This window comes from Panthera tigris, chromosome D3 (assembly GCF_018350195.1).
Source record: "Panthera tigris isolate Pti1 chromosome D3, P.tigris_Pti1_mat1.1, whole genome shotgun sequence".
Lineage (NCBI taxonomy): Eukaryota > Metazoa > Chordata > Mammalia > Carnivora > Felidae > Panthera > Panthera tigris.
In genome coordinates this window covers 15555425-15579443 of record NC_056671.1, presented here as the reverse complement: position 1 = coordinate 15579443, position 24019 = coordinate 15555425, and the positions used below count along the sequence as shown (strand labels likewise).

General features: G+C 44.7%; 1 protein-coding gene across 2 annotated transcripts in view; it reads right to left on the bottom strand.

The window, feature by feature from the left end:
• Positions 1-24019, bottom strand: part of CCDC60 (coiled-coil domain containing 60) — a 163658-nt gene that overhangs the window by 85002 nt on the left and 54637 nt on the right. For both annotated transcript variants that reach the window (XM_042962526.1, XM_042962527.1), the window contains one exon: positions 5773-5852. In XM_042962526.1, the coding sequence (XP_042818460.1) occupies positions 5773-5852 (80 nt within the window). The remainder of the gene's footprint in view (positions 1-5772; positions 5853-24019) is intronic.

Sequence of the window (24019 nt, the reverse complement as noted above, 5' to 3'; positions counted from 1 at the left end):
TACCATCCTGGATCTAACTTTTAATTAATTTATTAGTCTCATCTCTAATTGTGTCCAGGAAAAAAAAAAGTTGGGAAAAACTCATTCTACTTACCAGCTCAGACACAAAGCATATCTCAAAGTGAATGTCCCTTATTAAACGTTGTTACCTCATAAAGAATTAAGTCATCCCATCAACAAACACTTGGGAACTGTGACAGTGGACATGATATAGTCTAGGCTATGGTAGATCTTATATCCTAGTGAAGGAGGCAGAGGTATCGACGAGTCATTGTAGCACATTGACCCTGCCTTTCCCTTGTCCCCCACATCCAATCCATTAGCCAGTCCTGTGGCTCTAAATAAATCCCGAGTCTACCCACTTCTCCCCGGTTCATTGTCAACTCTTACAGCCTTTCAACTGGGCTCTATGCAGCATATGGAATGTCCTCTTAAGAATCAGATCATAGCCAGGGCGCCTGGGTGGCTCAGTTGGTTAAGTGTCTGACTTCAGCTCAGGTCATGAGCTCATGGTTTGTGGGTTCCAGCCTTGTGTCAGGCTCTGTGCTGACAGCTCAGAGCCTGGAGCCTACTTCGGGTTCTGTGTCTCCCTCTCTCTCTGTCCCTCCCCTGCTCAGGCTCGCTCTCTTTCTTTCTCTCTCTCTCTCTCTCTCTCAAAAATAAATAAACATTAAAAAAATTTGTTTTAATCAGATCATATCCTTCTCTTGTTCAGCACCCTCCAATGGATTCTCATTACATTTAGACTAGGACCCAAATGCTCACCATGGCCTATGAGGCCCGAGGTCCATTTCTCTAATTTCATTGACTGCTTCTCTCACCCTCTCTCACTCAGCTCCAGCCACATTGGCTACTCTCTGTTTCTCTAACACTTGCAGCTTGTTCCAACTTTGGCTCCCATCCACTGTTTTCCTCTGGAATACACCTGTTGTCCTCCACCCACCTTCCTCCTATATCTTTATGTGAATGGTTCTCACCATCCAGATGTCAGGCACAGAGCCCCCTTTACACAACAGCCTCCTCTGGCCACTCTAGATAAAATAGCAGCTTTCTCCCCATCGCCAGGCTATAGGCATCACCTTGGTGGTTTTGTTTTTTTAATTTTTAAAAATATTTATTTATTTCTAAGAGAGCATAGAGGAGGCATAGAGGAGCATAGGGAGGGGCAGAGAGAGAGAGAGGGAGACACAGAATCCAAAGCAGACTCCAGGCTCCGAGCTGTCAGCACAGAGCCTGACACAGGGCTTAAATTCACAGACTGTGAGAGCATGACCTGAGCCAACGTTGGATGCTTAACTGACAGAGCCACCCAGGCGCCCTGCATCACCTTGTTTTATACTCTCATAGTATATAACCAACACTCCCTTCTCCATCCTATTTCATCACTCACTAACTTGTTTGTTGTCTTTGCCCCATTTTAATGCACACCATTGCCTCTTGTTCACTGAGGACAGGGATTTTGAATGTTTTGTTCGCTGCCGTGTCTCCAGTATATCCAGTCATGCCTGGCATATCCCTGGTGATACCTGATATTCAATATTTGTTGATGAAAATGAGTGACCACAGAAAACTGAGGAAGAACCAAGAAGTGCCTAACCTCTTACAAAGAAAAAAAAGCTGCTTCCTTTGCCAGAATTCCACCTTTGTTATTTCTAACTGCCTTGCTTCAGCTGTCTACCAAATGGAGCTCTAAAGCAAAATCTCAAACACTTGCATAATCTGTACCCTGCTGGGGTCTGCTGGGGAACTTGTGGGGGGGCGGGGGGGGCGGGCAGGGTGGTAATTTCTCACTGTGTCTTTGCAGTTGCCTTCACCTAACTAAACTTCGCCATGGGCAGATCATAGCTCCAGGTCAATATTTTAGTTGTAGTTGCAGAGATGTTTATTTTCCTTAAAACACTTGCAATAAAAAGCACCAGCAGCTTTGGAGAAAGATAGGTTATCGGCTTCATGAGTCATCCAAGAACTGGGCACATGCGGACACCCCGATTGTCAGCTTCCACTAGGAGAGATTCCGCGAGCAAGTGCGTGGCAGGCTGCCTGGTGCCACCGAACATCTGGCAGAGCAGGCGAGGAGGAAAGCAGTTAGGTTTTTATTCTTTCTAGCATCATGTTAAACTGGCCATGAAACTGGGGATGGTGTCATTGAATTATAAGAGGGCTGAGGTATTAAATAAAAATCTAGGAGGTAGTCGGGGCGCCTGGGTGGCTCTGTCGGTTAAGCGTCCGACTTCGGCTCAAGTCATGATCTCACGGTTCGTGGGTTCGAGCCCCACATCGGGCTCTGTGCTGACAGCTCCGAGCCTGGAGCCTGCCTCGGATTCTGTGTCTCCCCTTCTCTCTGCCCCTCCTGTGCTCATGCTCTGTCTCTCTGTCTCTCAATAATAAATAAACATTTAAAAAAAATCTAGGAGGTAGTCAAGGTGTTTGGTTCAAGGTAGGCTAAAGTCTAATCGGCGAAGTGGGTTTGAAAAACAGTAAGTGGGAAAGGCAACATCTTCTTTGCTAATAATTCGCCTCACTTAATACTGGGAGATGGGCACACAGGGTTTGCATCTCTTGGGGAGGAGATTTCCCCTGGAAAGCAGGATGTTTCCTTCTGAAGGGGACTCGCTGTTTCCTTAAATGTCAGTGGAATCCGAGAGTGTGGCCAGGTGGAACACTTTATTGTTGTTTCTTGTTTTCTTGCTTGTGGTTTTTCTGTGTGGCCTTTTCCACATTCTCTTTCATGTCCAACGTTTGGACAGGCTAAGCCTGTCCAGTGAGGATGTTAAATTCTAGCTAGTTTCAGAGCCATGGTAAATGCGTCTGGCAGGAGTGACAGTCTCGGCCTGCCAACTCAGGGGTGGCAAAAAAGCCACTGTCTTTATCACCTTTTGACTAAAGCCCCTATGTTCTGCTGGCTTAGTCCAAAGTTCAGCCTTGGTTGGTGGGGGAGAGGAAGCATGTCCCCAGGGATGTGCCGGTGAACGCTCCACAACCATCTCTCTTGGCGGGGGAAGGGAGGGGGGTACAAATAAGCCCTGATTTGTAGCATTTGTGGATTTCTGTGCCGTGAATATTTCCACTGTGGCTGATTTTGAGCTACCGACGTGATGTCAGTGAATGTAGAGCTGGGCAGACATTTGCCTGCAGCCGCTCCTGTTCTACAACATTTCCACCAAACAGATACCGTAACCAGAAATAACGTCAAGAGCACAGAGAAGAGTGAAATGTATGGCATCATTAGGAAGTGATGGGTTTTGAGTATTTATTACCTTTGTTTTAATGTGATGCATTTAATTGTGAGTTCATATCATTGAATTTCAAACTGTAGCTGTGTCTAATAACTGGCTTGCAAATTTCCTGAAGATTTCGCATTCAGTTCTGGTTTGAGCTGGCTCAGCTTTGTCGCCCTCCTTGAGCTGGGTTGAGTCTTGGTATCTGGAATTTACATAGGTCAAGCCATCTGTTGGTACCTTTAGTTATCAGCTGTTTGTCTACAGGATACAGATTAATATGGAAACTCTCATTTCTCAGGCTCCCAAGATTCTGGTATGTATTTGCAGCTGAGGCTTTGGGTCAGAATCATCTACCTCAAGATTGGTAATATTCAGCTGGTAAGAACCAACCTGGTTACAATGGTTGTATATGGCCGGTGTCTGTTCCGATTGTTTGGTGCCCATGACATACAGATGGTTCTGTATTTTGAACTTCACCTCTGATCCAAATTCTGTGCTGCACCATTCCTTCTGAAGCCTGGAATGTCCTCCAGGCATGGCCGTGGAGCAGAGTACAGATCCCGGTTGAGGCGTTCTTTCTCAGCTACACGAGCCTCTTTCTTTGCTGCCCCCATTCAGGTAGCTCTTGACTTTCTGACACTACTCCCCCCAAGGTTCCCAGGGCCTGAGCCTCAAAAGCCCTCTCGAGCCTGGGTTCAAATACTCTAGAGGCCAGTATGTCCACAAGTAATGGAGGAGTCCTTGTGGGTCTCAGCCCTCAATTCTGAGACCCAAGTTCACATGCCATCCCTGCTCTCAGCTCTACACGAGCTTGTGAGACTGAGGTCCATCCGCTCTCGAGCTGGGGACATTCTCTGCAGGATTACCTCGACATTGACTATTAGTCTGCTTAGGCTGCCATCACAGAATACCACAGCCTGAATGGCTCAAACAACAGACATTTGTTTTCTCAGTTTTGGAGCCTGGAAGTTCAAGGTCAAGTGTCAGTAGGGTTGGTGTCTCCTGAGGGCTCTCTCCTTGGCTTTCAGACAGTACCTTCCTGATGATGTCTCTTCCTCTTCTGATAAGGACACCAGGCCTGTTGATTCAGGGGCCCACCTTTATGAACCCCCACTTAACCTTAATTACCTCTTTAGTGGTCCTATCTCCACATACAGTCATTGGGGGTTAGGGCTTCAACATGTGCATCGGGGGGTGGTGTGCAATTCAGTCCATAGTAACTACTGAGCACCTGAAAGGTGGCTGGTCCAAACTGATGTGTGCCCTGAGTGTAATTCATCACTGCTCATTTTGTATCACTTTGTCACTTTTCATCATGTATGAAGAATGGAATAGAGTATTTCATCAATATGTTTTATATTGATTACATGATGATTGATAACACTTCGGCTATGTTGGGTTAAATAGAATATGGTATTAGAATTACTTTCACCTGTCTCTTTTTACTTTTCAATAGTAGTGCGGCTATTCAAAAATTTAAAATTACATGCACAGCTTGCAATTAACGTTTCTCCCGGACAGGGGGTGTTGATGCGTGCCTTCGTCCCTTCATGCCATTCTTCCTCCCCATCTTTCATGCCCACACCTTGCAGCCCCCTCTTGGGCTCTTGCATCCAGTACCATCAGCTGTGCTCCTGGACGGGGAAGGTGTGGAGACGCAGATGGGCAGTAGAGACAGAGGGAGCTTCCGGGTGAGGGAGGTGAAGAACGAGAATGTGTTGCCCTGACTTGCATTGTGGTCTGGCTCAGAGTGGGAGACACAGAAGATAAACGGGCCTTCCACACTGCCTGTATGACCCCCCTCTCAGCACATCTTTACGTGTTTTGTGCTCAGAGAGTCTCCACCTCTTCCCGTGCCTTGAGGTGTTTTGCCAAAAGTCCCATTTATGATCCCACCTTGGAACGTTGCAGGTCCCAGGACAGAGTTAAGAGGTGAGAGGGAGAAAAAGCCCAGCTCACCGTCCAGAGATGACTAAGATAGGGTTAGACCTCAGTTTGCTCATGCTATTTTACAGGAAGGGGTTGGGTGGGGTGGGAGGTTGGATAGGGATGGCACTGTGTTAAAGGCCACACAAGGGGCACTTTAGCTGCTTTATTTCACCCAGTCCTTCTAACAACCTCATATCATATTCATTTTACAGATGAGGACACGGAGACTCGGGGAGGTTCAATAGGTTCTGCCACGTTACCAGCTGCCAGGTAGCAGGGCCAGTGTTTGAGACCAGGTCTGTCTGACTCTGGGCAACCGTGATGTGCGTCTGGAGTAAAAAGGAGAGATTTTTCTGGAGCACATGGGAACTGTCTTGAGTTGGATTCAGGTCCAGGAAGGAACGCAAAGGGAATTCTAGGCAGTGATTGGCAGCTAGTGGAGAGGTTAGTCCAGTTAAGATACTCTCTGGAAAGTCCAGCCAAGGGACACCCTCCTGCAAGTCTTCTGCTTAATGTTTAGTGTTGGGGACCTTGGGATTTAGCAAGGACTCGTAGGGACCGCCCTGTAGCCTGCTCATCTCTGTCAGGGCATCTATGGGTTAATCCTTGCGGGCTCACTCACCGGCTTCGTGCAAGGTCTTTTTTGAGGTTTATGATTTCCTTGTCCATGTACTTGATGCTCTTCATCGGCTTGTCTGGGACCTGATGGGAAGCCAAGAAGTGAAAGAAAAAAGTGTTAGTGCACCGTTACGAATGGAGCCAGGCTGCAGGAGGCTCAGGCATTCATTCAAGATCTCTGACCAGGTTGGAAGGGGTCCTGGGCAGCACAGTGACCTCCTCTACACCAGAGAGGGGCCGTGTGCACAGCGGAAGCAACGAGGGCTTTGGAGATAGGCAGACCTGAGCTCTTACCCTGGTTCTGTCTGGTGACTGGCTGTTTGATCTCAGACAAATTGCTCAACCTCTCTGGGCCTCTTTCTCAGCAGAGAGGAGGAATAATTCTTACCTTGGGACAATTCATCGCCAAATTCCTGACTCGTAGCAAGCGTTTGATAAATGGAGGCTCTTGATATTAACATTATACTCAAAGCAAAGCAAAGAATGAAATGTTAATAATCATTGTTGGCAGTGTAGGCAGCTGATTTGGAGAAGTGAATCTTGTCAATGGTACTTTTTCCCCCTCGCCGCCCCTATAGCAGGGTTTTATGAGTGAATTAACCAGGTGATTGTTTATGGGTTTTTCTTTGCCTTTCCGGTAATCATTGGCCTTGCCTAGCCATAAGGGAAACCTCATAAGACTTAAATTCATTACTCAGAGGTGGATACCAGGTCAATGTAAAGAAGAGAGTTAAACTAACTGTATTCTAATATAAGAGTCACTTTTCTCAGCCCCAGTTTAGTGGAACAACAAGATCATTATCTGGATTACCCTGCCTGGAAATGAATGCCTGTAGTACTAATTTTTTTTTTTTTTTTAACCAAAGGAAGTGCCAAGACATTATGGGAAAATGGGTGGTTTCAATGAAGCTGGTGGAAGAATATGTTGTGGTGACTTTTCTGAAGGGTGATGCGTCAGCGCACCCTAAATGCTGCCACAGTGTGCTTGCCTCAGGGTATAATGATCCTTCTGTTGTCAGGCGTCCTGTGGGAATATCCCTGCATGGGCACGGAGATCCATCAGCAAAACCACTCACTGGGATGCTGCTTGTAAGAGGAAACTCACGGCAACTCCCTATTTGTCTTCACAATAGAAGACAGGTCAAATAATTATGGTGCATCTAAACAATGGAATAGTATACAGCAATTAAATGTGATGACGGTATAAGGATGGAAATATATATATTGACATACGGAGATGTCTGAGTTCTTTGGGAAGTCACGTTACAATATGTAGTACTCTCCCTTGTGATACTAGCTCCCTCACTAGACCATTTGCCCGCCCCCCCTCCCATGGGGCACTTGCAGCAGGGGTGGTCCTGAGTGGCTGAAGCCAAACAGCACAGCCCATCCCCCATCACTGTGACTGGTTAAGGAATGGTCATGTGATGTGGTTTGGGCAAATGAGATGCATGCAGACATTTGCCAGGGGCTTCTAGAAAGCATGGTTCCTAGATCCTCTAAGGAACCACAGGCGGAGAAGTCCTCTTTCCTCATTGACTATAATTGGAGGAGCAGATGATCTGTGGGAGTTGCTGGCAGCCATTTTGTGCCCATGAGGAGCACCTGCCTCTAGTTGAAGAGGATGTGGGGGAAGACAGGAGAGTCAAAGAAAAACTTGTTCCCTGGTGCCTTGTTGAACTAATCAGGCTTTACTAGGCTTTTCATGAACATTTCCTTTATTATTTAAGCCAGCTTGAGTTAGATTTTCTGTTACCCACAACCATAAGATTTCTATCTGAAAAATGTCTTCCCTTGGGTGTGCCAAGCCCGTCAATAGATAGAATTATTTTAACTAGGCGCACCTGGGTGGCTCAGTGGGTTAAGTGCCGCAACTTCAGCTCAGAGATCATGATCTCATGGTTCGTGAGTTCAAGCCCCACGTCAGGCTCTGTGCTGACAGCTCAGAGCCCGGAGCCTGCTTCAGATTCTGTGTCTCCCTCTCTCTCTGCCCCTACCCCACTCACACTCTGTCTTTCCTTCAAAAATAAATAAACATTAAAAAAAATTTAAGAATTATTTTACCTAGAACTCATCCTCTTTTCCCTTCCCTTCCCCTCTTGTGTGATCAACATCAGATGACATCCATTTTGTTGCATTTCACAGTGAAACCAATGAGATTGGCCGTGTTGAGATCAAAGTTTGAAGTCATTGTTACCTATCTTCCTAATTCCTCTCTTTTTCTGAACCTTCTATAACTCTTCCCTACGGGACCAAAGTAACTTTCTTAAAAGATATTGTAAATTAAAAATATTTATGAACAATGAAAAACCAAACACACTCAAACTTCCCTGCCCGATAATTTGAAAATACGAGATTGAAACCCTGCTTGAAGTCACAATTGTTTACACATCATTCTGTTAAATGTCTCAAGTTTTACTCCCCTCAAGAAGCAAATACGATACTGTCCAAATTTCACACATTCCCCTCCCTTGCCAAATGTTGCCTACTGACAGTTGCCTATAGAAGAAAATTTGTATTGATTAGGGCTGGTGCTGACCAATTTATAGCAGTAAAGTCAAGTTGTCCCCTCCACTTGACACAAAACTTTAGCAGGACAAGATCCAGCCCCCAAATCCCTGCAATTATGTCATCATTTCAGTGAATTCTCAGGAAGCGATTTTCACAATAGTTGCTCAGGAAGTGACTATTATTTAATTACAATTATAATAAGCCAGCAGTAATAATGGCATTGAATGAGGGAGTTCCGGTTGTCAGGACGTTTACCAACACTATTTGATATTAGCACAATTAAAAGTACACACGACATCCAAGAATCACCATCTTTACAGGTTTCTGGAGGGCAGTTTAGCCATGTGTATATGTAGCCTTAAAAAACACATATGCTCATGCCCGGCAATTGTACTTATACCCAGGAAATTTTTCAGCAAGGATAAAAAGGTTTATCCATGAGGATTCTTATCACAACAGTATTAATAATAGTGAAAAGCATTTAAGTGTCCAACAATGAGCGTTGAGGGGATAAATCATGGTCTATCCAGGTGATGGCATACAATGCATTTGAATTTGGTGCTACTAGTTAATGTTGCTATCGATGTATATTTGTTGCTATGGAAAGGAATATAATTTCAAGTAAAACCACATGTCACAAAAATGTAAAGAACTTAGATCTAGAGAGTTTTAAGATTCATATTCATGAAAATCTGTAGATATTTCTAAAAATACACACTAATACAAATTATATTTTAAAGTAATGATATATATAGGGGCACCTGGGTGGCTCAGTCGGTTAAGGTTCTGACTTTGGCTCAGGTCGTGATCTCTCACGGCTTGAAGGCTAGTGAGTTGGAGCCCCTTGTCGGGCTCTGTGCTGACAGCTCAGAGCCTGGAGCCTGCTTCGGATTCTGTGTCTCCCTCTCTCTCTCTCTCTGTCCCTCCCCTGCTCGTGCTCTCTCTTTCTCTTTCAAAAATAAATGAGCATTAAAAAAATTAAATAAAGTAATGATATATGGCAAGGTATATATGCAATAACATAATAGGTTGAAAGTAAATGTAACAAATTGTTAGTAGGGATATTATTGCAGGATGTTTGAATTATAGGTAAGTGGTAACTTTTAATTTGGGTCATCTTTTTCTCTTCTTTAAAAATAATTTACCTTTATTAATTGTCCAATAAAATAATAGCGTGTTCGTGTTTGGAAAGCAATTCTGACTGATTCTATCAATATGAGCTAAGTGTAAGTTTTCAGGGCTGCTTTAAATTGAGTAATCAGAGTCTGGAGTGATGTAGATTAGTAGATTATTTTAGCACACTAGGCTAAAATGATGTAAGTTAGTAGATTATTTTAGCAGGGCCTAGGCAGGAAACAGAGCTCATTCATGCCAGATAGTTCAATACAGGGAATTTAATATAGGGAAGCAATCACAAAGGTGTTGGAAGAATTGAAAAGCTAAATAAGGGATGGCATGACAAGCTAGAGATTGACAACCTAGCTTGGATGGAGGGGCTAAGGAGAGAGGCAGCCTTCAAAAGCCCAATCCAGCCCAATCCACCTGGCAAAAGGTGGGCTCGTGGAGGAGATGTAGTTTCATTTGGGAGCTGCCACCAGAAGCTGAGTGCGGGAAGGAGAGAAACACTCTGGCTTCTCCCTTCCTCTGACCCTCCAGTTTCCTCTTCGGGAAGCCAGCTGGCAAGGGCACCTGGGAAGTGTAGTTTGCAAGGATCAGCACACCCCCCCCCCCCCCCCCGTGGGAGCAGGAAATGAAAATGGAAATGAGGGCCAACATCAAATGGCTGTGGTTATAGTTTATGCTCTGGGTGCTGACCAGGTATTTTTGGACTATAAATCTGGTTTTCCTGATTTATACGGATCCCTTTGCAGATGGTAACTTTGGATATTTCTTATCTTTGGGTCCTAAGTTTGAGGTTCTTAGAATTTTCCTTGGCTGAGATGCATATCCAGAATTGGGATCATTCTTTCCAGAATTGGGATCATTCTTTCTCTCTCTCAAAATCATTATCACAATGCAGGTTTCTAGAGTATCCAGAACCCTCCTACTTCTCCCAGTTTCTTTTCCCTGGGAAGTATAGCTGACCTGGAACAGCATGGGTTTGAAATGCGTACATCCACTTTTACTTGGACTTTGTACAGAACAGTACTGTACGTGTATTTCCTCTTCTGTATGATTTTCTTAATAACACTGTCTTTTCTCTAGCTTACTTTATTTTAAGGATACAGTATATACTACATGTAATACACAAAATATGTGTTAATCGATTGTTTATGTTACCAGTAAGGCTTCTGGTCAACAGCAGGCTATGAGTAGTTAAGTTGTGGGGGGAATCAAAAGTTATATACATATTTTTGATACTGTGTGTGTGTGGGGGGGGTGCTGTCAGTGCTCCTAATTTCTGTGTTGGTGAAGGGTCAGTTGTATCATCTATTCCAGATCTTCATAGCCCACTTCCTCTTGCACCAAAATTTGTATGTCCTGTGCTCCACACACTTTAAGCCCTTATCCCGGATAAACAAACCAATGCTAAATATTTCTTCCCTGCTGACACTGATGAATGTGTCTCCCTACCCTGGTAACACGTTTGCAATACAACTCTATGTTTAAGATTGTATTCTGGTTATGAAACTAACTAATGAACACTGTGGAAAATCAAGAAAAGATTTTTTTAAAAAGTTGGGAGAAAATAAAAGTCAAGTATAACCCTATCACCATCCCTTTGGATGTCCTTTGCCTTGCTTTCTGTGACTACTTCCAGCCAAGATTAATAAAAACCATCCTGGGACTGTTGACTTTAATTTTCTATCCTTGCTTCCCTCGGGAGTGCCATTGGCCTTAAGAGCCTTCGGTTTATTCCGTTGACTTGTAGAGTGTAGGGGATGCCTTCGTTCTTTGTTTCCTGGAAAACAAAGTCAAATCTCTGCCATGTCCACATTTTCCTACAGTGTGTGTCCTTATTCTGATTGATCTATAAATGAGTCTTTGACAGCGTCTATGAGAAACACCACATGACATCCTGTAATGTGTCAGGTTAAACGCTGATAAATGTGGTGGGGAGAGGAGGAACACAACTCATTGGAGGCTTAACTGGGGTTGGTTTGGGGGCAGGTACATTCACATTTAATATCATGTACTGTGAATATTCAGATTCATAGTAACATTTGGAAGCGACTTGGTTTAACCTGATAGCTGAGAAGTGGGAGGTGGCAGGAATGAAAAGAAAGAGCTTTTTTGTCTGAAAGACCCAGGTTTGAGTCCTGGCTCTGTCACTTAGGAGTTGAAGAACTTAGGCAAGTTGCATATCCTCCCCAAGTCTGTTTCCCCATCTGTGAAATGGAGTTAATACTGTCTACCAACAACATTATTGTTCATCTATACGCCATACATTGTTCTAAGCGTGTTTTCATTTGAAATACGTGATTCCATTTAGGCCTTGCCATATTATTATCCCCATTTTATAGAGGAACAAGCTGAGGCTTTGAAAAGTGAACACAACATGCTATCAAATGGCAAATTCTGGGTCTGAACTCAAGTTCAAGTGACACCAGAGCATGTATTCTTTTTTTTTTAATTTTTTAAAAATGTTTTTATTTATTTTTGAGACGGAGAGAGACAGAGCATGAGCAGGGGAGGGGCAGAGAGAGAGGGTGACACGGAATCCAAAGCAGGTTCCAGGCTCTGTGCTGACAGCTCAGAGCCTGACATGGGGCTCGACCTCATGGACTGTGAGATCATGACCTGAGCTGATGGCGGATGCTTAACCGACTGAGCCCCCCAGAGCCTGTATTCTTAACCATGACTTCATTCCGATTCCCATTTTGCATAGTGGGGGCTAAATAAGGGATAGCAGTTGCTAGCTATTAATTTAAAGATACTGCTCCAAAGCTTGCCCACCGGATTTTGTCACAAAAATTTTTATATGGCGAAACATCAGAATGGTTTGTTGGCAAGCCGATCTTTTAAATATCTGTTGTTCTCTGTCTTTTTATCAAAGAATGTTCCAAACCCATCTTTGTTACTTCTTAAAATATGATCTACTTCCTAGAATCAGATTAAGATGGAAATGAATTCCTGCTAAATGTACTTGGGCTGATACAGACATCAGGGGAACAGCTGGGAAGCTCTGTCAAGTGGTGAGGGGGAAGGGAGACCATTTGAAAAGCTGAGAGCATTGAGGAGCAAGGAAGATGATTAGCAAATTTCAGACTCCTTATGGAGAAGCTGTAAAGAACAAAATAGGCAGAGAGTGGGTAGGATCCATGGCAAGGGTATATGCATGAAACCAGAGATCATAGTTTGCAGACTGATATTTAAACTTTGGGTGGTTTTATGATGGTGACCGGCACTTTCCTTTGGGGGGAATGAGGTTTTTTGTTTGGTTTTTGGTTTTTGGTGTTTTTTTTTTCTTAAACATATAAGACACGTACCTACCTATGTAGGGATGACCCAGAACTAGTGACCTCATTCCCATGTAGACGCTTCAAGCTGAAATAGGAAGTGTGCTATTGAATTTTTTAAAGAATTTCTTCACGGAAGGCAGGGTACATCCTTTAGAGCATTTTGATTTAACCATTCTTGTTTTTCTCAACTCCCAGGAGAAACGAGGTGGGGGGGGGCCTGGGGAATATTGGGGCCCTGGAGAGTAGTGGGGTAGGGAAAAGGGGATGGTTAACCAGGGGAGGGATGCAGAGTGAGTCTTATGCTGGGACCCTAAGAGCAGAAAAAGCAGCAGGAATCTCTGGGGGAAGAGAAGGATGACAATGGTTCCTGGGAAGAAAGCTTCTGATCTCCAGCTTCTGACACAGTGTCTGACCCTGAGTTCAATCCATCATTTGCTGAATGACGAGATGAATATATCACAGTCTCAAGGTTCAGCCCTACAGATTAGCTGTTAATTACAAAGGGAACAAGGTACCTGCATAAAGACCAGCTCTGGCAGATACCTCCTGAACCAGACACTCAGCATCACCAGTGATGGGACAATCTGATGTCATGTGCCCTGAAGCAATGCACTGGGGAGGACACAGTATCACCTGCATCGTATTTCTCTCTCTCTCTCTTTAAGTTTATTTATTTATTTATTGAGAGAGAGAATGAGCAGGGGAGGAGCAGAGAGAGAAGGAGACAGAATCTCTGTCAGCACAGAGCTTGACGCAGGGTTCGAACCCACAAACCCATGAGATCATGACCTGAGATGAAATCAAGAGTTGGAAGCTCAACCAACTGAGCCACCCAGGAGCCCCACCTACACTGTCGTTCTGTCACAAATGCCCAGTCTGAATGTGGTCAGGAAGGAACAATCAGAAAAATAAAAAGTGAGGGTCATTCTGCAAACTAAATGACCTGGAATCTTTGAAAACTTCGACATCTGTGTCTGTTGGGGCCTCTGGGAAGCAGACACTGAGACAGGAGTGCAAGAGGCTTATTGGGATAAACTTGTGAGAGAGAAAAGAGGGAAAGAGCAAGACTGGGTAGAGAGAGCCTCAGACCATGATGGGGATCTAGACAAAGTCTAGAGCAAACTAGGAGTCCAAACGTAGGGCAGAAATGGCCAGCGTTCTTTAGCTGGGGACGATGGGTTGATCCTGGCCTCTGAGGTAGGTCCTACAAGTGCCAACAGCTGGAGGCTCTCAGCTACCTGCAGTCCTTAGGGTTGAGTGGCAAGTTCTTTCTTGGCAAGAGGTCCAAGAGACACACCTTCCACGGTGTCAAATCTTTTTTTTTTTTTTTTTTTTTTTTTTTTTTGAGAGAGCACAAGCAGGGGGAGGGGAGAGGGAGAGAGAGAATCCCAAGCAGGCTCAACATTCAGCGTGGAGCCCGAGGTGGGGCTTGATCCCACAACCCTGGGACCATGACCTGAGTCGAAATCAAGAGTTGGATGCTTAACCGACTGAGCCACCTAGGCACCCCTCACAGTGTCAAATCTTATAAATCACCACCTGCATCTGTCACCAGCAACATTCATTTTGAGGGACAATGCCCCGACTATGTCAACAGCTTGCCTGGGGACTGGATGGGGAGTCTGGGGTTGGGGCCCTTTTTTACATTGGTTTATTTGATCCTCATGACAACCTTTATGAGGTACTCTTATTCCTATTTTGCTGAAAAGGAAACCCAGGACTGGAGAGGTTAAGCCGCTTATTCAAGGGCCCATGGATGATCCCTGGTGGAGATTAGTGTCCTGCACTCCTTGACCATCCCACTTCACCCTTATCTAGTCTAGGGGCCAGCAAACCACGGCCTGCTGTTGACTTTTGTGAATCGGGAGTTTTTACTGGAACACATTCACACCTATTTGTTTATGACTGTAAAACCTAGGCGAGTCTGTTTCCCATCTGTAAATGAGAGACGGAGATGTCAGGCTGGTGGCCTGCAGGATTCATTTGATCTGTGCAGTGTTTACAATTATTTGGAATTCATTTCCTACCTTTAGAAACTATGATCTTTCATATACACACTCAGATTTCTAGCTGTGCAACAATGTAAAGGGTTGCAGAAAACGTGGACTGTGCAGGCTTCCTTTGCTTTGTGAGTGGGGGTTGGGTGGAGGGAGGGGGAGGTGGCTGTCTTGTAAGCTGACAAATTATTGTGGAATTGTTCCACATCAGCACCGTGTTTAGCATTTTATGCCTTTACTCTCGTTTGCTTCTTCCAACAACCCAATGGGACAGTTATTAATAAACCCATCTTACAGAAGGAGAGCACAGAGGAAGTTCATTCAAGGTCATACAGCTGGCCAGCTATCACAGCAAAGAATAGAACCCCCATGTGATGGCTAATTTGAGGTGTCAACCTGACTGGGCCACAGGTGCTCAGGCACTATTCTGGGTGCTTCTCTGAGGGTGTTTTTGGATGAGTTTAACATTTAAATTGATAGACTGAATAGAAAAGATTGCCCTTCCTTTTTTTTTTTTAAGTTTATTTATTTATTTTGAGAGAGGGAGAGAGAGAGAGGGAGGGAGAGAGAGTGCAAGCGGGGAAGGGGCAGAGAGAGAGGAGAGAGAGAGCATCCCAAGAGAGAATCCCACTGGTGGTGCAGAGCCTGATACAGGATGCAAACCCACGAACCGTGAGATCGTGACCCGAGCCGAAGTCGGATGCTTAACTGACTGAGCCACCCAGGCGCCCCAAAGATTGCCCTTCCTAATGTTGGGTGGGCCTTATCCAATCAGCTGAAGAACAGAACAAAAGCCTTATCTCCCCAGACTCGTAAGAGGGAGCTCCTCTTGCGTGATTGCCCTTGGAACTGGGACATTGGATTTTTTTTTTTTTTTCCTGACTCTGGACTTGAACTGAAACATTGGCTCTTCCTGGGTCTTGAGCTGGGAGGCTTTCAGTCTAGAATGCACACCACCGGCTCTCCTGGGTCTCCAGCTTCCCAAATGCAGGTCTTGGGTCTGGTCAGCCTCCACCTTTGCACAAACCAATTTCTATAATGAATCTCTTTATCTATATGTGTCATATTGGCTCCATTTCTCTGGAGAACTCTAATACATCCAATCTTCCTGTAGTTACAACTTGAGTCCTCAATCATTAAGCCTCCCTGAAAATTCAAAAAGTCTTTTGCAATTCTTTGAGTAAAAGGGAAAGACAGCATCATTTCATTATTTCATCGTTTCTTAAATCCTCCTTGTTTTTAAGGAGGGTGATTGATTTGTTGGGAAGGGAGAGGAGTGTGAAGACGGATTCTGGGGAAACAGAGAGAGGAGGAAGGGTTCCAGTTGATAAACGCAGAGTCATATATCATGGAGGGTGGGAAGAGAGCCTTGGGGCGGGGCAGGCGGTAACTCACATCCAGTAAAAATGCACCAGTGAAAAGACTGTTTTATTGATTTTTCCTCCATGGGGCTCAATGTTACCCTCCATTCCATCTCTTCCATGAACCCTCCAGTGAAATCCACATTACACACTGGAATTTCTAAAGTAGGAGTTATGCTTTGAGGGGGCCAGACAAGGTGTGAGCCAGGCCCCAAGGTGTGCAGGGGAGAGCAGAGGTGGGAGAGTGACAGATACGGAAGGGATATGAGGATTCAGAGTCCCAGCTCCTTGCCCCTCTAGCTGTGTGACTCCAGGTCTGTCACTCCCCTCTGGACATCAGGGCTCCCACCTGTCACCTGCCCAGTCTTCATCCAAGGAGCTGTGTTGGGTACTAAGAGGCAGCTTGGTATTTTGGCTTCGTGAACTAAACACATCAAAGGACGTTACTATCATTATCACTGTATAGTATCTGGAATTTCTTTAAAAAAATTGAATCATAAAGACAAAATATAACTTGAATGACTTATTCTCAAATAAACTCACGAAGGACAGATGAAGGCTATCAACAACCCGGAGACGGTCAGAAATGGTAGCGATGCAGTGATATAACAGTAGGTGGCAGTAGATGCCATAGCTTTCAGTCAAGTCCCTGTTTCCTTCAATCTTTTTCTCTGCCACCCTCCACTTGCACTTGATTGAAATGGAAATTGGCCTCCAGCATCAATGAGCCTCCATCAGCCCAGGGATTGAGCTGGCGTGCCAGCAGCCAATGTGCTATATCCACCCAGTAAAAAAGAAATTTTGTTTTTAATCAAATACATTAATCTCACAAGTTCTTTGGAAAGACGAGGTATATGAGGGGCCAGCAGTCCGGTTGTTGGGCAGCAGTAGCCAGTGGGAATCCATATGATGGGCTGTCATTCAAAGTCCTGGAGGAGCTTCAGGATATGGGCCCCAGGATGTAACAACCATCTTTTGCCAATAGCATTTCTGTTTAATAATTATGCCTAAATTTATGCCTAAAAAATTATGCCTAAATTTTCAGTACCTCCCGTGTGTTTGGAAATGTGTTAGGCTGGACATGGCAGATGGGCTCTGTCCATCTCCAAATGGGCATCTCCAGTGCCAGATTCAATCTACATTAGTAGGAGTGGCTGTCTAGAAGTCCCTGCAGTCTGATCTCATCAGAAGAATTCTGGGATTGATTAGCAATGTCTGCCATGGTTCCAGGAAGGAAAAGTAGCATCATAACACACAACTGCCATTCCCATGCCGGGCACTTTACATGTGTGTGTGTGAGGGGTGGGGATACGTCCCCATGCACCCTCAGTTTCTTTTCTCTCTCCCTGGAGGAAGATGGAAGTCAACATCTTTGCAGAATCCCAGTGAATCCCCTGAAGGTCCAAAGAAACCCAGCCTTCCATGGGTTAGTAATTCATTTAACCTCATTTTCCACATGAATAGCAGAAGCAGAGAGATGAGTTTAGGACTGGGGGGATGGGGAGAGAAAGGGAAAAGAGCCAAGATGCAGAATTGCTGGTGGGGGCTTGCATTCCCCTGGGGAGGAGCCTTCATGTGCGTCCGGGGCTGCTTTGATATGAAGCAATGCTTTCACAATGCTGTCCACAAGATGCAATTCAATGCCAGGTTACATGGGCCACATTAGGACACTGCGTGAGGGACCAGAGGCTCAAAAACTTCTTAAATACCTGCTATGAGTTAGAAACTGGCCAGAGATACGATGCTGAACAAGACAGCCTCCCTGCCCTCAAGTAGCTCATGGTCTAATCGGGGAGACAGATACCAAATAGGCAGTTTAACTATAATGTGGTGAAGTGCAGGCATTGACCTCAGCTCGAGGCTGGTCAGGACAGGTTATTGGCCGCGGCTGTCACTGAGCTAAAGTGGAGAGAGAGCTGTTTCAGATAAAGGGAACCAGGAGGAGTTGGAACATAAGGTGTGATGGGTAGGTGGGAGGATTATGAAGGTTCTCCTGAAGTCCCCAAGCAGGAGAAAACATGCCCAATGCTGGTAATACTGCTGAGAAGCCATGGGAAGCCACATCAGCTTAGAGATGAGGGCCCTAGCTAAGGACCAAAGATGAAGCTTCAAGTTTTATTTCATTTTTTATCTTAGTTTTTCTTTCGAATAGGTAGCATTTTCAAATGGTTTAAAAACAAACAAAAGGGTAAATAGTTAAAAAGCATTACTTCCATCTTGTCCTCAAGCTAGTCATTTCCCTCCGCAGAGATGACTAGTGCTACCAAGTTCTTGTGTATCCTTCCAGAGAGATTTTATACTTTGATAAGCAAACACACACACACACACACACACACACACACACACACACACACACATGCCTGCACCTGCTCCACCACTTGGATGGGACATTCATGCCAAGGACGGTCAGAATACTCCCTCCATGGCCCCAGAGGCCCCCGTGGTGTCTGCACTGGCCCCATGGGCATCATGGTGGCTGGTCTGGCATCTCTCATGATGAGCAGATGTTTGTTCCCAGCTGCCCTCAGAGTGATATTTCCAGCCAGTGTGTTCTAGACCAATGCATCCAATGCTGCAAAGGCTCCCTGTTGAAGGAACTTTATAGACACAAAACAAAACTGCACCTATGATGCCTCTCACTGTCTCTCCATCCCTGGAGGACGGATATGATCCCCAGTGGGTAAAATCTACTGTTCTGGCTTCAGCCTGAGGATCACTGTGGGGAAGACAGGTGGGGCAAGGCCTGAGCACCAAGACTCTACTTATATTCACAAAGAAAAAGAAAAACCAGCAATTCTAACTTAAAATATTTGTTATAGGCAGCTTGCCTCTTTATTATGTTTCTTATTTTTAATATAAAGTTAAAAACCACTGATTTAAACAGCTATTATGCTTATGTTGTAAGGTGTGTGTTTTCCCTCCCTCCTCTAAATTGTAGCCTTGCAGTGCATATAGGGAGTGTGACCTTGTCATATTGCCTCTTTGGTCTCTGGCACAGTGCCAAACCAGAGTGGTTTTTTGGCAGCTATTTGTTGAGTGGGTGGATGAGCTGTTGAAAAGGAAGCTGTAATAGTCTTTGATTTTCAGCTTTTAGACTCAACTCATAGACAAAGCCTGGGAAACTAACTACGGTCCCAGAACAGAATGTGGGCTGCCAATCTTGATGATGTAAAATTAGTAATAAAAGACACAAGGGGAGATGATGAACTAATCTCCTCTATAAAGTGAGGAGTCGAAGATACTTTCTATGATGAATGGGGACAGAAATGCAAGTGTAACATAGTTGTATTTAAAATAATTTTTAAAATTAAGTTTATTTATTTTGAGAGACAGAGAGAGCACAAGGAGGGGAGTGTCACAGAGAGGAGAGAGAGAATCCCAAGCAGGGTCCTCAGGGTCAGTGCAGAGCCTGAGGCAGGGCTCCAGCTCACGGAACTGTGAGATAATGACCTGAGCTGAAATCAAGAGTTGGACACTTAACTGACTGAACCACCCAGGTGCCCTGAATGTAATATAGTTTTTTTTTTTTCAACGTTTTTTTATTTATTTTTGGGACAGAGAGAGACAGAGCATGAACGGGGGAGGGGCAGAGAGAGAGGGAGACACAGAATCGGAAACAGGCTCCAGGCTCCGAGCCATCAGCCCAGAGCCTGACGCGGGGCTCGAACTCATGGACCGCGAGATCGTGACCTGGCTGAAGTCGGACGCTTAACTGACTGCGCCACCCAGGCGCCCCTTGTAATATAGTTTTTAAAAAATGTTTGTTTTTTTTTGGGGGGCGCCTGGGTGGCTCAGTTGGTTGGGCGTCCGACTTTGGCTCAGGTCACGATCTCGCAGTCCATGAGTTCGAGCCCCGCGTCGGGCTCTGGGCTGATGGCTCAGAGCCTGGAGCCTGCTTCCGATTCTGTGTCTCCCTCTCTCTCTGCCCCTCCCCCGTTCATGCTCTGTCTCTCTCTGTCTCAAAAATAAATAAAAAAACGTTAAAAAAGATGTTTTTTTTAATATTACTTTAAAATTGAGCAGAAGGTACAAGAGAATTCCCATGTGTTTCCTGCCCCCACACATGCATAGCCTCTTGGATTATCAGCATTCCCCACTAGAGGGGTGCACTTGTTACAGTTGATGAACCTATATTGACTGACTCATCATTACTACCCCAAGTTCACGGTTTACATTAGGATTCACTCTTGGTGTTGCACATTTTATGGGTTTGGACGAATATATGATGACATGTATCCATCATGATAGTATCATATGGAAGAGTTTCACTGTCCTAATAACATATTTCTTAAAGCTACAGAATTAACCAGAGGTAGAACTAAAGGTAATACTATTTGGGGGAGGACTTGGAGATGGGGAGTGTGTTAAGGATTCCAAGAAGCCAGATCTTCATTTTTCATAGAAGGAGGTCATTAAAGTCTAAAACATACAAGCTGAGAAATAGAATTGCAACTTAAATGATTTGGAAACGTAGATCATTTGAGGAAATAATAGGAAAGTGTTAGAAGTGCCAGCCTGGGGAATGCCTTCAGGAGTGACGAATAGGCTGGGAAGAGGAACTTCTACTCTTTGGTAGAAGACTTTTCATGTTTGCTTATTTTTTTAAACCAGTGTATGTTTTGAAAAGATGCTCAACGTCGCTCCTTATCAGGGAAATACAAATCAAAACCACACTCAGATACCACCTCACGCCAGTCAGAGTGGCCAAAATGAAGAAATCAGGAGACTATAGATGCTGGAGAGGATGTGGAGAAACAGGAACCCTCTTGCACTGTTGGTGGGAATGCAAATTGGTGCAGCCGCTCTGGAAAGCAGTGTGGAGGTTCCTCAGAAAATTAAAAATAGACCTACCCTATGACCCAGCAATAGCACTGCTAGGAATTTATCCAAGGGATACAGGAGTACTGATGCATAGGGGCACCTGTACCCCAATGTTTATGGCGGCACTCTCAACAATAGCCAAATTATGGAAAGAGCCTAAATGTCCATCAACTGATGAATGGATAAAGAAATTGTGGTTTATATACACAATGGAATACTACGTGGCAATGAGAAAAAATGAAATATGGCCTTTTGTAGCAACATGGATGGAACTGGAGAGTGTGATGCTAAGTGAAATAAGCCATACAGAGAAAGACAGATACCATATGGTTTCACTCTTATGTGGATCCTGAGAAACATAACAGAAACCCATGGGGGAGGGGAAGGAAAGAAAAAAAAAAAAAAAAAAGAGGTTAGAGTGGGAGAGAGCCAAAGCATAAGAGACTGTTAAAAATTGAGAACATATCCAAAATCTATAAAGAGCTCATCAAACTCCACACCCGAAAAACAAATAACCCAGTGAAGAAATGGGCAGAAAACATGAATAGACACTTCTCTAAAGAAGACATCCGGATGGCCAACAGGCACATGAAAAGATGTTCAACGTCGCTCCTTATCAGGGAAATACAAATCAAAACCACACTCAGATACCACCTCACGCCAGTCAGAGTGGCCAAAATGAACAAATCAGGAGACTATAGATGCTGGAGAGGATGTGGAGAAACGGGAACCCTCTTGCACTGTTGGTGGGAATGCAAATTGGTGCAGCCGCTCTGGAAAGCAGTGTGGAGGTTCCTCAGAAAATTAAAAATAGACCTACCCTATGACCCAGCAATAGCACTGCTAGGAATTTATCCAAGGGATACAGGAGTACTGATGCATAGGGGCACCTGTACCCCAATGTTTATAGCGGCACTCTCAACAATAGCCAAATTATGGAAAGAGCCTAAATGTCCATCAACTGATGAATGGATAAAGAAATTGTGGTTTATATACACAATGGAATACTACGTGGCAATGAGAAAAAATGAAATATGGCCTTTTGTAGCAACATGGATGGAACTGGAGAGTGTGATGCTAAGTGAAATAAGCCATACAGAGAAAGACAGATGCCATATGGTTTCACTCTTATGTGGATCCTGAGAAACATAACAGAAACCCATGGGGGAGGGAAAAAAAAAAAAAAAGAGGTTAGAGTGGGAGAGAGCCAAAGCATAAGAGACTGTTAAAAACTGAGAACAAACTGAGGGTTGATGGGGGGTGGGAGGGAGGGCAGGGTGGGTGGTGGGTATTGAGGAGGGCACCTTTTGGGATGAGCACTGGGTGTTGTATGGAAACCAATTTGACAGTAAATTTCATATATTAAAAAAAAAAAAAAAACTGAGAACAAACTGAGGGTTGATGGGGGGTGGGAGGGAGGGCAGGGTGGGTGATGGGTATTGAGGAGGGCACCTTTTGGGATGAGCACTGGGTGTTGTATGGAAACCAATTTGACAGTAAATTTCATATATTAAAAAAAAAACCAGTGTATGTTTTACATTATTTTTTAAAAAATTAAAATAGTTTGAGAGCCCTGGTCAGAATTAAAATACAGAGCCCCACTTTGTTCCTATGAAAGCCAACAAGCACAGCAAGCCCCTAATATCCATTCTCATTTCGAAGTCAAGGCAAAATTAATTTAGAAAAGAAAATACAGCCGGGGAGCAGAGTTAGCAACCTCAGGAAATTCAGGGAAATGTAATTGAGTAAGAATTATCTCCTTAATTACTTCTGACCAAATCAATAACAACGCTAGATGAGAAACCACGGTCGTCACCAATGAGTATCAAGTTACTGAGAAACGAATTGGGGTTCAGACTTGTTTGAAATAGCAAAACACCTGCTTCTCACATTCAGCAGACATGGTTCCTGGGTGGGGGTGGTGAGCGGAGGTGGGAGAGGACAGTGGCAGGCAGCCTGGGATGGGTAACCGGTGTATTGTTTTCAAATGTGAAAGCCTGCACGGAGAGCCCGTCTCTTCTCCAAAGAGGTGAAAGCATGGGTGCTCTTGATGGTGTCTGATGTTCATCTCCATGCTTTGCTGGTGCTCACCAGAGAGAGGCCAGTTAGCCATGTAAATTAGAGGGAGGTGAGCCAAACACTCCAGAAGTAGTGAGTGGGAGAGTGTTTTTGTTTTCCAAGTACAAGATTCTGTGTGGGAACCGCACAGATGTTTTTGAAATCATCTTAGATGTGCCTTTCAGGAGAGGTGGTAAGGATCCTTGTTCCAAAAGGGCCCTGCTAAGCACACCTTCTAGATCTTTCTGGGACATGGTATGTTTGCCTGGGTTTAAATTCTGTCTGAAGCTGGAATCCAAGCATGCACCATTTGCCTAATCTCGTGCAGACCTACCTGTCTCCATTAATGTTGGGGTCTTTTGACAATTGTCTAGAGCCTTCTCACTTCTCTCTCACGCTCTGTGCTTTGCTCCTGGCCCTCTTGCCCCCTTGGACTTGTCAATATGTCATCCCACTGTCCAGGACACTTTGGATATTCTTTTGTTCAAAAAAGATTTACGGTGTTCTTCTTAGGGTTCCAGCGTGGTGCTAGGATATACACACTCTTCCCAAAGCTCTTGCTCAGAGTCTTGTCAGGGGGAGGGTAGACAGACAATTAAGCAAAGTACAATATCATGTAATGTAGGCAGGGGTGCGAGTGGGCCGAGGGGCCATGGGTGCATGTGACCCAGCTAGGGCAGGCAGTAGTCAGGGATGAAGGAAGTGACTCCTAAGCCCAAGTGGAGACTTGAAGGATCAGGGGGGTAGAAAAGAAGAGGAAGGAGGATGCTCTTCCAGGCAGAGGAACAGCATGTGCAAAGATCTGGAAGTGATAGAGAACATTCCTATTTAAGCATGGCTGATGGGAGCCTGCTCAGACCCCTGGGATCAGAGGTGGGACACTGATTTGCAGCTCAAGCTGATTAAAGCCCAAAGTTATCCTCTTGAAGCCTTAGCCTGGGAAATCTGCACACTGACAGCTAGTGCCGCAGTAAACTTTTCCTAGGCACAGACCCAGCAGTCGCCTTCCTGGGTGAGCCCCTCTCCCACCCTCAATCCATGTGGCTTCAGGGACAGGCACATAATGTAGCCCTGGCCAGTGAAAATGTGCCATCAGCTCC